This window comes from Macrobrachium rosenbergii, chromosome 41 (genome assembly GCF_040412425.1).
Source record: "Macrobrachium rosenbergii isolate ZJJX-2024 chromosome 41, ASM4041242v1, whole genome shotgun sequence".
NCBI lineage: Eukaryota > Metazoa > Arthropoda > Malacostraca > Decapoda > Palaemonidae > Macrobrachium > Macrobrachium rosenbergii.
The window spans coordinates 41,036,583-41,050,078 of record NC_089781.1 but is presented as its reverse complement, the minus strand read 5'-3'; the positions used below and the strand labels follow the sequence as shown (position 1 = coordinate 41,050,078).

Here is a 13,496-nt window from a genome sequence, read left to right as displayed (position 1 = left end):
TAGAGTATTCAGCCGTATTTTTTTTTTCTTTTTGATACGAGAGTTCTGGTATGTGGCTCTAAGTGAGGTAAGTTTTTAACTCTATGGTATTATTATTATTATTATTATTATTATTATTATTATTATTATTATTATTATTATTATTATATTATTATTATTATTATTATTCAGAAGATGGAACCTATTCATATGGAACAAGCCCACAGGAGCTACTGACTTGGAATTTATGCTCCAAAGAATCTGGTGTTCATTAGGAAAAAGTAAGAAGAGGTAAAGGGAAATACAGAAAGAAGAGATCTCACTTATTATAAAAAGAAAACAAATAAAAAATCAATAAATATATAAAAATATATTGAAATGCAAGGAGACTAGTATTAGAGTAGTAATGTATTGCATCTTCGCCTGAACTCCTGAAACTCTGGAACTGAGAAGTTCAACAAAGAGGCACATTTACCGCATACTGGTGCTACTATTCAGCAAATCTGGTTGCTCTCGGTAGGGAAAGGGGATCAGGAACCAATTGTGAATATGTGAGATCTCTGTTAAAATACAACTTATGAAAAAGTGACAAACAAGAGACCATCCGTCGATGGTCCAATTCATAACTGCGTAATATTAGTAGAAAGATATCTACCACCACGAACCACTCTATCTAAAAGAGATAAATCTCTGGCAGAAGCAGACATCCATGCCAGAGAACAGAATTCTAGTAAAGGAAGCACGAATAACCTAAAACAGGTTGCAATGATTATGTCACTGTTATAAATATATAAGACCTTACAAACAATACCTAACTGTCATGCAGTAATTGCTGAAACTTTCATTAGTTGTTTCTCAAAAGTAAGATGTGAGTCAAAAGTTACACCTATAATAGTTAAAGCTTCGGAACCATTCAGCAGAGTTCCATCCACTTGAAGGGGAGGCTGGGTTGGAAAATCTGTACGAGGTCTGCTAATCAATAGTATTTTTGTTTTATTGAAGCTCTGCCTCATACCCCACGGACTACACCATTCCCTGATTTAGGCTGAGGGAAGCTTCATTTCTCATAAGTGGAGACTTTACTACACCCACAAGTGTTGCATTATCGGCCAACTGAACAATCTTGTTTAACAGGCCAACAACCATATCACTTGTATACACTAAAAACAACAGTGGACCAAGAACTAACCTGTGGAACTCCAGACACAATAGGTCTTGGTTCACTAAAGATCCAGTCGACAGCAACTCGCTGCTGCCTACCTGTAAGGAAATCTTGAAGTATCCTAAAACATATAAACTCATTCCAAGATTCTGAAGTTTATAAATAAAGTGCTTGTGATTTACTAAATCAAAAGCAGCACTAAAATCTATTTGAATTACTCTGCGCTCAAAACCCTTATCAAGTTTGTCTCACAAATGGCATGTGAAGACTAAAAGAGCATCACAGGTACCTAACTGCATTCTATATGCATAATGACATTCAGCTAACAATCTTTTAGATTCCACATACGTATATAGTGGCTTAAAAATAAGTTTCTCAGCAACTTTGGAGAGCACAGGGAGAATAGAGATAGGCCTGTAGTTACTGCAGTCTGCAGATATGCCACTCTTTGGGACAGGCATTGTATTACTAAGCTTGTGCTCATCCACAAAGATACCACATCAGCATAATAATCTATGGAATCTACTAATCTTGGGAGACAATACAGTAGAAACTTTTTTTTAAAAAGTAAAGGCAGGAAACCATCAAGATCTTCTCCACCCTAGCTATCAAGATTATCCAGAATTTTCTTAACATCCCTGGAGTGAAATGCAAATTTTGTAATAATAGGTTGAGGATGACTATTGTCAGGGAGAGGGACATCCTTAGTTTCAAAAGCTCGATGAATCAGTTCAGCCTTTTTCTTAGGACGAGTAACCAATCTACCATCATCTGTTAGTTGTGGTGGAATGGAAAACGAGCCTGACCCAAAGATAAATGATGACAATTTGGTTCACCACAGTTATGGGTGAGTAATTCCTTCAAGTTTCCTCTTTAAGGAATTATTGTAATTTCTCTTGGCTGTATGGTAAGTTCTATTTGCAGCACGGTGAGACTCGGAAAGAAGGGTGTGATTTTCATTTACATGCATTGAATTTAGTCTGTTTGTCAAGGAAGGCTCTTCATCATGTATCATCAAACCATGGCTGGTCATTTGTCCTAAATTTGATGACCTTTCTAGGGACATATCTTATTAAAATAGCCATCAGCATTTCATTTAACTTCTTTTTTTGGTGATAAGGACCTAATATATATCTGAAATGTTAAGTGCTTGACAAGCTTCAATGATGCGATCCTAACTGGCTCCAGATTTCAGGCAGACCCTTTTTCCAATGGTGGCATTAGGAATGTACTGATTGGCAGATATGTCCAGCTCAGTGGTACAATAATCAGAAATGCCTATATATTCACAGACCTTGAGCTTCACAATAGCTATAACAGCTGTGAATATGAGGTTTAATCTTTTGCCAGAAAAGTGCGTGGGTTCCTCAGATAACGGGACAAAATCGGAGGATACACAGAACTCCAGAGCAGACCGGCCATGTTGATCTGTGGAATTTGAATTTAGGCACTCGGTGTGCTTTGCATTATAGTCTCCACAAATTACGAATGAAGTTTTTTGAATCCTGTGACTGAGCCATACTAATCCTTTCCTTAAGATCAATAGATGAAATAAATGCAATATTTAGATAATCTGTCCTGTCATTTACCCTTAGGTAAAATCTTCTAAACGAATAATAGCAGTATCGTAGTGATAACATGTGTTTATTTCCCTTTTAGTTTATAAATATTCCATTAATTTATGAAATCTCTGAGCCTTTGCGAGTTTTCAGAAAGTTTATATTTAATACAAAGAATGTCTTTAGATCTTTTCTGATCGCTGACTATTTTGGCATGTTTCCATACACATTTATGATAGCAAACAGAGTTTGGTCGCTCTATTGAATCTTTGTTATTTTACTTCCTGCTCAATTAATGCTAATTTAACGGCATGGTTTTATGTATTCACAAACCTCATATATTAAAACTATTCTTGTATTCATAGACCTATTACAGCACACTTCTACAAAGGATGTTTTCCTAACTTATTGTTCAACTGCAACTGGTAACGAGGAATAATTCATTAAGCACTGGACTATTTGTATACCTAAAATCAGAGGTAGAATAGCACATAGTTGATTTGGTGTAATGTTTGTGTCTCTAATGTGGTAGAGAGAGGGAGGCAGAAAGAGGGACCAAAGAAGACTATTTCATATACATATGAAATATGTATATTTCATATACATATGTCTTCTGTACATTTTAAAAAAAATATTTATGCAATATGAGAAGTATGTGAAACTGCAAGTGTCATAGAGGCAGCAGGACGTGTTTGTGAATAGTAAGATTAGGAAATGAGAAGTTTAGTAAAAAAAAAAATAAAAAATAATTTCGGCGTGCATTTTGCCAGACAGAAAAAATCAGAATAAGTTATGGAAATGGAGAGCTGATGTCTGAATAAAATGTAGCATAGGTTGGAGTTAGTATTTTAGATTTCATGAGTGCAAAAGACAGAAAAAAAGGCTGAGCTTATTGATGTAGTATTTGGGGTTAGCGTAAGTTTAAGAAAGCTATGGGAAGGTATTGTTAAAGACATAGGGTGGGCAATTAAGGGGATGAAGACTGGACACTAGGAGTGATGATTACAGGTGACCGGTTGTGGTAGAGTGGTGAAAGGTGAGATTGAAAGGCTGACCAGGCTGTTTAAGGTATGTATGTATGAGAGAAAAGTTTTGATTGAATGGGTGAGAGGATTAATAGTTCAGTCATGTAAGGGTGAAATTAATAGATGTGATAAATATGACAATTGATGAAAAGGCAATGTGGATGATGCTGAGGATGCGTAGCATACATGGATTTGAAAGTATTGGTATGAGGAGGAAGTTGATAGGAAATGTCAGCAAGTGTAAGTTTACGATGGTAAATGGTAACCGGGAAGATGATACAATACAAAATAATGTGAATGGGTGAAGAAATTTGAGGGTAACTATTTTGGATGAGAGAAGATGAGGATCGCAAACAGGTGAAGAAAGGAGAGTAGTAGCATATTTGCGAAAGACTGGGAGGTAAATTGGAACGACTGAGGAGAACAAGGTTGGAATGTATGAACTGGCTGTTGCATCAACTTTTCCTATGTAAGTACGACATGGATTCGAAGGTAAATGAAAGGAAAAGTGGAAGCTATAGAGGTGATTTTTTACGAAGTGTATATGACATAAGCACTGCAATAGTAAGAGATGAGATATGCAGAAATGGTAAAACGAAATGTTGATGAGAAAGGGATGGATCAATGTTTTGAGAGTTCATTTATGTGAAAAGAGTGGAGAATGGCAGGATGTTTAAAAGTGTGTTAAAGGGAACCATAAACATCCAGCAAGCTAGACAGTACATGCAAAATAAGTTAAAATACTGTGTACACAGGGTGTCTGATGCTCTGATGATGATATGGTCCACATTCACCAATATCTTGTCTAACAAAACCGTGCTCTATACAAGTCAATCCTTCTGCTGCTCATCTTACGTTCTCAGTCAAAATACTAACTTACTCCTTCCTATGTTCACCAAGTATACTAAAGTTCTCACAGTTGCTCTTATTACTTCTATCGTAATAGAAACTGTATATTCTACTAGTTCGGTTTTTTTCAACTTTCCCTCATCTAAACGTGCCACGCAGACACTTGCCAGGAACTCATTTACTCTGGCATTAATGAAGTTTTGTCAAATAATCAGTTATGTCATTGCTATCTAAAAAGAAAATTTGGTTGCCATTATGTCTTTACGGTGAATAAAGTATGAAACTGAACTATTGTCCGTCTTGAATAAGAAGCTTGTTATTTGCTTGTGAATAACAATGAAGATATACATACGTCTAGTTGTCAAGTAAATTTCAGATGCTCAAACCCCGGTGGTGCAGAACTTCGGCCAAAAACAGAATCGTACTGAGAGGCTGTGCCTCAGGATGCTCTTTATATGCCCTAAGAAATAAACAAAATTGTTTACCTTTCCAGACTTTTCTGTTATTTCACACTTGTTTATTTAGTTTTAAACCGTGACACCCTTAAACTGATGGCTGATGGTGCTCTCTCATAGCCCGCCTCCCATTGAGAACAGAGCCTGTTTAATCTGTTATGTTTACTCTGTAAAGTTTCAAGGCACTTATATTCTCAGTAAGTAGTCTATCAGATTACTATCGCGAAAAGGACAACGTTTCTTTCATGATTAAAAGTAACCTGATATCGACTTGCGATGAATTCCTGTAAAATTATTTGCCTGTTTTCATCTTTCTTTCTGTTTAACGTTTTAATTTACGTTAGTGAGTAAATGAGGGGTTAGTTTGTTGATATGTTGTTTTTCTTAGGCAATGTTTATCATGAAAACCTTTATATATAAAATAATGATGTCCGCTTCCACAAAATTTTGTGGCCTTGATGGCTTGCTTATGTATATCAAGGTGGTTATATTCGACAGTCATAACAATAATAAAAACTATTTTGCACCTAGAAATGAAGCGAATAGAATGCATACATTTCTTTAAGTAGATGCTTGCAGAGTTAATGCACTCAAGATTGCGTTTCTTAGTGTAGGATGAATAAACATGGAATGATGAAAAGTTTAAAGTCTGGATATATCTTACGTGATCAAAATAGAAGAACAAAGTATTAATTAGAACACTTCTTGTTAGAGGAAATTACACACAATATATATCTTCACAAACATTATGCCACAATATCGTTTAATATCGATTTCATTACACAACCAATGTAAGAATGCCCAGCGGAATAACACATACTACAGGAGTGCCAAAACTTTTAGTCTTATTCTTCTCATGGTCATCGGATAACAAACATTACAGTCATTTGCCAAACGGTAGCTGGATCACCATATCCGTAATTCTTGTCCACTCAACAAATCAAATGATAGCACACCGTCAGTTTTATTCATCAGTCAGCCAGGCGCCGACAACCAATCACTCACAACCTATTGGTTGAAAAATTACAATTTCTCATAATTATTGTTGTTGAAATTTATTACTAAATCCATAGCAGCTATATTTCTTGTATAAGAGTTACACCTTTATCATTGTGTTAATGAACATTATCAAAGCTCTGATAAAGAATTTTATAAAGCCTTTCACGAGATATACTGAACATCATGTATTTATTTAACCCAACATGTACTATGTCGGCAGCAATATCTACTGCTAGTCCCGAAGTTTTCCGGGATTAGGAATGGACCAAGACTGAGCTGCATTTGACATGCTAGAATTAATATATATATATATATATATTATATATATATATATATATATATATATATGTGTGTGTGTGTCTATATTATATATATATATATATATATATATATATATATATATATATATATATATATATATATATATATATATATATATATATATATATATATATATATATATATATATATATATATGTATAATGGAGCTATGGAAAAGCATTCTGTTTTCTATCCATTTATTAAAATGCTGACGTTTCGTATCGTTTGATACATCTTCCAGGCTGAAATAGCGATTAAAACATACTTATTTACACCATATAGCGGTTAAAAACAGAACAAGGGGAAAAACCAAAAGCAGAGGCAAGAAGCGCAAAACACCTACCCATAATGGTAGCGTAAACCAGACTAACAAGAAATGTAGAACAGGAGGGAGAGAGAGAGAGAGAGAGAGAGAGAGAGAGAGAGAGAGAGAGAGAGAGAGGGGGGCGGGGAGGGTGGAGCACAGACACAGAGGCCAAAAACAAAAGCAAGCTATGCAATGAACAGTTGGGTTGATGCTGATTGGTGATTGAGGGTAGGGACTGTCAGTTTGATCATTACAGATTCAAGGGTGGTTCAAGTTCCTTTGTACTCCATGATCTTCCCAAAATATTAACGTCCTTGGCGTCTATATGTGTTTTGCAAGTCTTGCTATGGTTTCTCACATTCGACTGATCAGGATTAGATAGTCGACTACCTGTTCTATAGCTAATCCCCTGGTGAGATGTATGTGTCTAGATTGCATCTGGGACAGGTGTATTTGTAGATTACACCGGAGGTAAGCAGGAGGCTGATTCTATCCTTGAAATGAAAGAGGACCCGATAGTTCGGGGGTTCATCGGGATTAGCTTTAGGTTGAGTGCAGGTAATTGTCTATTGAATAAACTAATACATTTTTCTTGAATCTGTTGTCTGGTAAATAAGGGAATCTAGCATATAGACGTAATTTAGGGGCACTGAGAACTGTGGGTGGGGGATTTAGTTTAGTTTCTGTTTTTTAACAGCTAATATGGTGTGAATAAGTATGCAATGTGTATATATATCTTATCTTTTATACGCAAATACTGTTTATTTTAATCGCTATTTCATCCTGGAATATGTATCAAGCGATACGAAACGTCGGCAGTTTAATAATGGATAGAAAATAAAATGCTTTTCCGTAACTCCGTTATGTCTACTGTCTGAGTGTCTGCTCCCTCCTTCGTATATCTAGGCTATATCTATATCTGTATATATATATATATATATATATATATATATATATATATATATATATATATATATATATATATATATATATATATATATATATATATATATATATATCATATATTCATATACAATCAGAAATATTTATATCTAATTCAGCTTTATAATATATTTATATATATACTTAGTTGATAATATATGTAACCAGTGACGACCGAGGACTATACTACTACACACAGTCACAGTCCACACACACGTCACACGGTAACTATCTGGTTATACTCAAAATATTCTTCGGTAACACATTGGATATTAAAGAACATTTATACATATATATATATATATATATATATATATATATATATATATATATATATATATATATATATATATATAATATATATACATATATAAAATGTATATATATACACTCTATATATATATACGTATATATATATATCACATATATATATATATATATATATATATATATATATATATATATATATATATATATATATATTATATATAATTATTAAGCTACAAATGAAATTTTTATTGATTTATATACAATCATTAGGCCAATTCAATTCACGCTACTTCGGGAACAACCCTGAAGGGGAACTATAACCGAAGGTGAATTTTTAAAGTGATAAATGGAATGGTACTAAAGTCTCTCGAACACCCGAAAAGTACCTTTCCAACGACTCCAGTCGACGGTAACCACTGATCCATAAGAGCTATATTGAGAATGACCCCGTCATTGGGAATCGAAAGCAACTCTGACTATATTTGACCACTCGGCTATTTGTTGACAGTTTTAGGGAAGACAAAATAAATAAATATTCTTCTTCTTTTTATTAATATAGTGTTTCCAGGTCATCATATTATTTTCACCATAAACATTACTATTATCAGAAATAACACATTGTAACATATTAGAGGTTTTGGAAAAGGATGGATAACATTATTTTTTGTCGTCAGTATCCTAAAAGAAACGTCTGCGATTATTCTGTCAGTGTAACTGTCTGCTAGAAGCTATTTATCCACTACTGTTAGTAAAATGAAAGGAATATTCTTGTGAATTAATGTCGGCTGGTCTTCATACACCATGTGAGAGTTCTTTAGCACACACGTGTTAGAAGAGCTAAGCGAAATGAATATTAAAGGTAATAGTTTCTCCCATGCGTTCATGAGATGAATATATCAAGACGAAAAATGCAAGTGTTAATAAACAGGTCTAATTTTCATCTCTGTCTTCTTAAGAGAGTAGTAATGACCAAGCCATGCGCCCCAGTTTACCCCGTCGGCATGTGATGTGTGGTTTCCAGAGAGATACTTCCCATTAAGGTTTGATTTATGGCATGCCTGGTACCACCAGGCCCCTTTGTACCTGAAAATATTGACACCAACTTAATAAGCACCAAAGATAAGTAGAGAACAGAAAGACTTAAATCATGAGAACTTTATTAACTTGATCCTTTCAAGTGAGATTTAAATAGATATTGGTGGTAAAAATACTACTTATCATGTCTCACCTTCTTACTCAGTTATAAATGACTTACTTAGAGAAAACAAGATCGTTCTGTTCCACATTAAAAGGAATGATAAAAGCAATTTTCACAGCAGTATAGCAATGAACTTACATAACTGAACACCTTTCTGGAATATTTGCATCGTTATCGACATCTTTGGCCGAAAACTTCGCTCCACTGTGAGGTATAAAGGAATCACCAGCGTCTCCACTATATTCCACAACCTCCAGTTTGTAAGACGAACTTCGGTCGTGGACATAGAAGAACTTGTAATTGGCCCATCGTGTGTTGTCCTTAAAGTCAGCTAGATCGAATCTTATTTCATTCAGTGTCTGATCCGTTAAGGCGTGGATGTTGTCATTTCCTAACCAGAATTCTCCCTCCAGGTTACCAAATCCAAGGGCGTATTCCATCCAGGTACGATAGAAGTTCTCTCTTGGTTCAATGTCAGCCCGACGTTGAATGACAGTCCATCCACCACCATCTGTCTCCATGTCACAGAAGACCTGATTGAAAAGGTAATTTGAAATATTCTCGAAGATAGCAACAACAAATGCAGTCTAATGAAACAGCTAATTAACGCATTTATGCTGATGATACATACCTGAAGAGGGTCATCAGGGCAACATCTGTAAGGGAAAATCAAGTAGATTCCACTAGTGGTGTTGCCTTGTCTTTGTACATCTCGGCAGTTACGAATTTGTGGTCCGACGTCAAACCATAGAATCTGAGATTTTGGGAAAGCAGAAACCTTCTCGAAATTCAAGATTAATACCACTGTCACTACTAAAGGTGATTTCCATTGCATCATGAACATCCTGTACAAAAGAAATAATTCAATAATGACATTGATGCAGCAAATGAGTCAAGTTCTTAGATTTGTGTACTAATCTGTAGGTAGGAACTTGTTCACTAATTTATACTAACATTATCTTGCAGCATTTATGAAATTCATATTATACCCTAGTGGTATGGACGTTATCAATAAATAACCTTTACGTAAGGACGCAAAATAGCATCAAACAAGGACTCATGTAGACTCAGACTAAGTCTAAAAGTATCCTTGTTTGATGCTATTTGATACTAGTGATGAAGAGAGAGACGACAGTTGGCTACTGAGAGAGAGAAAGCGTAAAGTATTCCTTTTACTAATGATGCTTATAATGTTAGTTTACTGGGAAACCCCTGAATGACAAATAACATATTTCTTAGAATTGTGACCTAAGTAATTTACGAAATACTGAAGAACAGAACAAAAGCGTCTTTGTTTACGAAATTCTAATGAATTTCTCGGATGTGAGTCATTAATATTATACAAAAGTGAGGAGTAAATGAATTATTTACATGACACAACAGTCATTTCCTCTGATTGCAAACACCAAGGACGAGAGATAGAGAGCTAAGTGAACTGGTCATCTACCCAACCCACCTGCCAAAACACCCCGCGAGTTTTAGAATAACTACTTTTCTTTCATATTGTGATAAAACTAACTGTGAGAAATTCTTCTCACAGCAATTTTTCTGATGTTTTTGTTTATTCATTGTTTTCGTGCGATCTGTCTCTTATTGTAGAGCTATTAGGATCGTCTGTTTCATAAGAAATTATTGATTTGAGTTTTCGTTGTGAATTGCCGTCTGTCAGGTCATCGACAGACAAGAACTATGTTACTGTATTTGTATCTGTATTCGTGTGAAATCCAAATATATTCATTCGCATGCTTATGTATTTTGTAGAAATATTTACGTCTCTATTGCTCATCGTAATAAGGGTGAAAAGAACCACATCTAATTCGAGAATGACACTCTTACATTATTTTGCCTGATTTTTATTATGATTCTAGCATGATGTCTGGAGTACTGTTTTATTTATAATAATTCATTTTTATGTTTGAAATAACTCTTAGTGAATGCACTGCACCACGTATAGTAATAGTTGAAGGTGTTAGTAGATCTTGTTTGTACCTCTCGCCAGAGAAGCCATTAACCGAGGTCAAGAGTTCGGGAGAGGGGAAAGGAAGGGTAGTTGTTTCCCCGCCCTCTGATAGCCCCTCTTCGCGCCCCTCCGCGGGCGTGTATGCGTGTGTGCGTGCACTGTATGGGCGTGACGTCGCCCAAAATTGTATCGTCACACACCACCAATTAACTACATTTAACCAATATGTTGAAATTGCGCAATATTATATTTGGAATTTATTTTTGATAACGAACTTGGGATTTGGCTTAAAGCTTTTTATGTACATGTAAACTTTGTAAGTCTGTTTTGTATTCGTGGTTATTGTATAACTTGTCTCTTTTTCCCCAATAAAACCCGAATGCAGGACGGAACGTACAGCTTCTTGGCTCAGCTTTTGAGTAGACCTGATATCTAGTGTCGTGTAGTGATGTGTGCGTGGACTTTGAAAGGGTGATTGCCCTTAGCCTTTGAACTTTGCTGTAACTTGGTTCATTTGAGTGCCATTGAGTTATAACCCCCTTTGAGTAATTCATTTTATTTGTCTCTTATGTAATTACTCTTTGATATGTTTAACCTTTAGTTATTAAATTAGTTTAACTTTAAATTCAACAGATGCGTTTCAATATCCCCCATTTTATTTCATTTTCCTGTGTTTCAGTTTTAAGAATGGTGAATATAATTTGATCTGATAAACTTGTATTGTGTTCATACTTTAAGGTTACGTAAGTAACTTATAGAAACGAGGTAACATGTAGCGGTCCTCTAAGGTCTGAAAATCAACCCGTGAGTACTCGCAAGATTTTGAGAGAGAGAGAGGGGGGGGCGTACCTCTCGTCGTATCTCGCAGCAACTTATGATCTGAGTTCATGTCTATAGGGACTGCTCAGTAAGTAATAGTACTTAATTGTGGTACTAATCAGTGATGATATTAGTGTGTTATCCTCGTTAGTAATGAATTGGGTTGACAGATATCTCCCCGTAATTTAGAAAACGCAAAGCGAGCGTGGTGTTATTACGTAAGGCTTATAGCGGTTTTTTGACCAAGTAACAACATTAAGCATACAGTCCACTTTGTCCATACAATCAACTCTTTTTTTTCGCCACACCGCCCGCCCCCAGAAAAAGTATGAGTAACCCATCACAATACTTTATTTTTAATCATTTTTGCTCTTTATTAGAATACCACACCTCTAGTTTCTTTAATCTGATATCGTATGAAGAATACCGATGTGTAAAAGTGTATCAACTTATTAAATTGAACTGAATTTTAATATTTAAGTAAAATATCACTTCTGTTTTATCTTACATGAGGGAAATTGAATCACAGTGTTGTGTTAGTAATTATCGCATATGTCATATAGTAGTGCTTTGTGTTGCCTTTCATGATTTATGAAATGGGAAAGGAATAATTATTACTTAATCTAGTTTTTCAGTTATGTATTGGTATATTTATAGATAATAACAATGATGATAAGGGTGTTGAGAAATTATATATATATATATATATATATATATATATATATATATATATATATATATATATATATATATATATATATATATATATATATAATTACAAGTGAATGTTTGAATGATTGTGCACTATAGAAATCTCAACCGCTTGACAGACCCAGACAAAATTTCGCCCCGTGAAGGTTATAACTCAAAATCAAATCCCTACTCCCAGGACAGACATCAAACACAGACAAATTGAATGAAATTTTCGTTTTTTACCGATTTCGTCAGGTTTTCCTTCAGGTGCTGTATGGGGTAATGGTCTTTTTCGCCTGAGCACTCCAGGTTTTCTTCCAGGCGCTGTCAGAGGTATGATTAACCTGCAACAATAAATCCCCAATAACATCAATTTTTTATCACAGTTTATGATAATTATTAATATAATACGGTTGTACAGTGCCACAGTAAAAGTCGACAGCTGTAGGCTACAGATCTACAGTTTTCCAGTATACGTTTCAGCTGTACAATTCTACAGTCTTACAATTCTGCAGTGAAGTTCTATGGTCTTACAGTTCAGCAGTACATTTCTATGCTCTTACAATTCAGCAACACAGTCCTACAGTCTTCCAATTCAGCAGAACTGTTCTGCAGTTTTTATAGTTCAGACAATCAGACTGAATGTCGGCGATCCCACTTCTTTAACTGTGTTATGACTCACAGTGCATTGTTTCCCAGTAGAATGACAGCTAGTGTGGCGAAAAAGGTGATTGTACGGACAAAGTGGACTGTATGCTTAATGTTGTTACTTGGTCAAAAAAAATTGATTTAAAAGTCTTACGTAACAACACCACGCCCCCTTTGCGGTTTCTAAATTACGGGGAGATATCTCTCAACCCAATTCATTACTAACGAGGATAACACACTAATATCATCACTGATTAGTACCACAATTAAGTACTATTACTTACTGAGCAGTCCCTATAGACATGAACTC

At 35.0% G+C, this 13,496-nt stretch overlaps 2 protein-coding genes across 3 annotated transcripts in view; both read right to left on the bottom strand.

The window, feature by feature from the left end:
- The window catches only part of LOC136826824 (techylectin-5A-like), a 9,256-nt gene extending 4,190 nt beyond the window's left edge, over positions 1 to 5,066 (bottom strand). Inside the window, exons 1-2 of one of the 2 annotated variants that reach the window (XM_067084280.1) lie at positions 4,927 to 4,990; positions 1,169 to 1,239 (exon numbers count right to left, since the gene is read on the bottom strand). The gene's annotated coding sequence lies outside the window, so the exon portion shown is untranslated. Of the gene's footprint in view, positions 1 to 1,168; positions 1,240 to 4,926 lie in introns of both variants that reach the window. The other variant, XM_067084279.1, reaches the window with a different exon arrangement.
- A 3,335-nt stretch (positions 5,067 to 8,401) lies between these two features.
- On the bottom strand, positions 8,402 to 9,925 carry LOC136826478 (techylectin-5A-like). The gene is made up of 3 exons (XM_067083682.1): positions 9,698 to 9,925; positions 9,205 to 9,599; positions 8,402 to 8,951 (listed from the first exon to the last, which is right to left on the bottom strand). Exons 1-3 carry the CDS (start codon positions 9,908 to 9,910, stop codon positions 8,786 to 8,788), a joined length of 774 nt encoding a protein of 257 aa, XP_066939783.1. The 5' UTR covers positions 9,911 to 9,925; the 3' UTR covers positions 8,402 to 8,785.
- Between the last annotated feature and the right edge of the window lie 3,571 nt (positions 9,926 to 13,496).

Coding starts and splice junctions, on each gene's coding strand:
- LOC136826478 (XM_067083682.1), bottom strand. CDS start 9,910: ATGTTCATGATGCAATGGAAATCACCTTTAGTAGTGACAGTGGTATTA. Junction 9,600..9,697: donor GCCCTGATGACCCTCTTCAG/GTATGTATCATC, acceptor CTTTTCAATCAG/GTCTTCTGTGACATGGAGAC. Junction 8,952..9,204: donor CCAGAAAGGTGTTCAGTTAT/GTAAGTTCATTG, acceptor CAATATTTTCAG/GTACAAAGGGGCCTGGTGGT.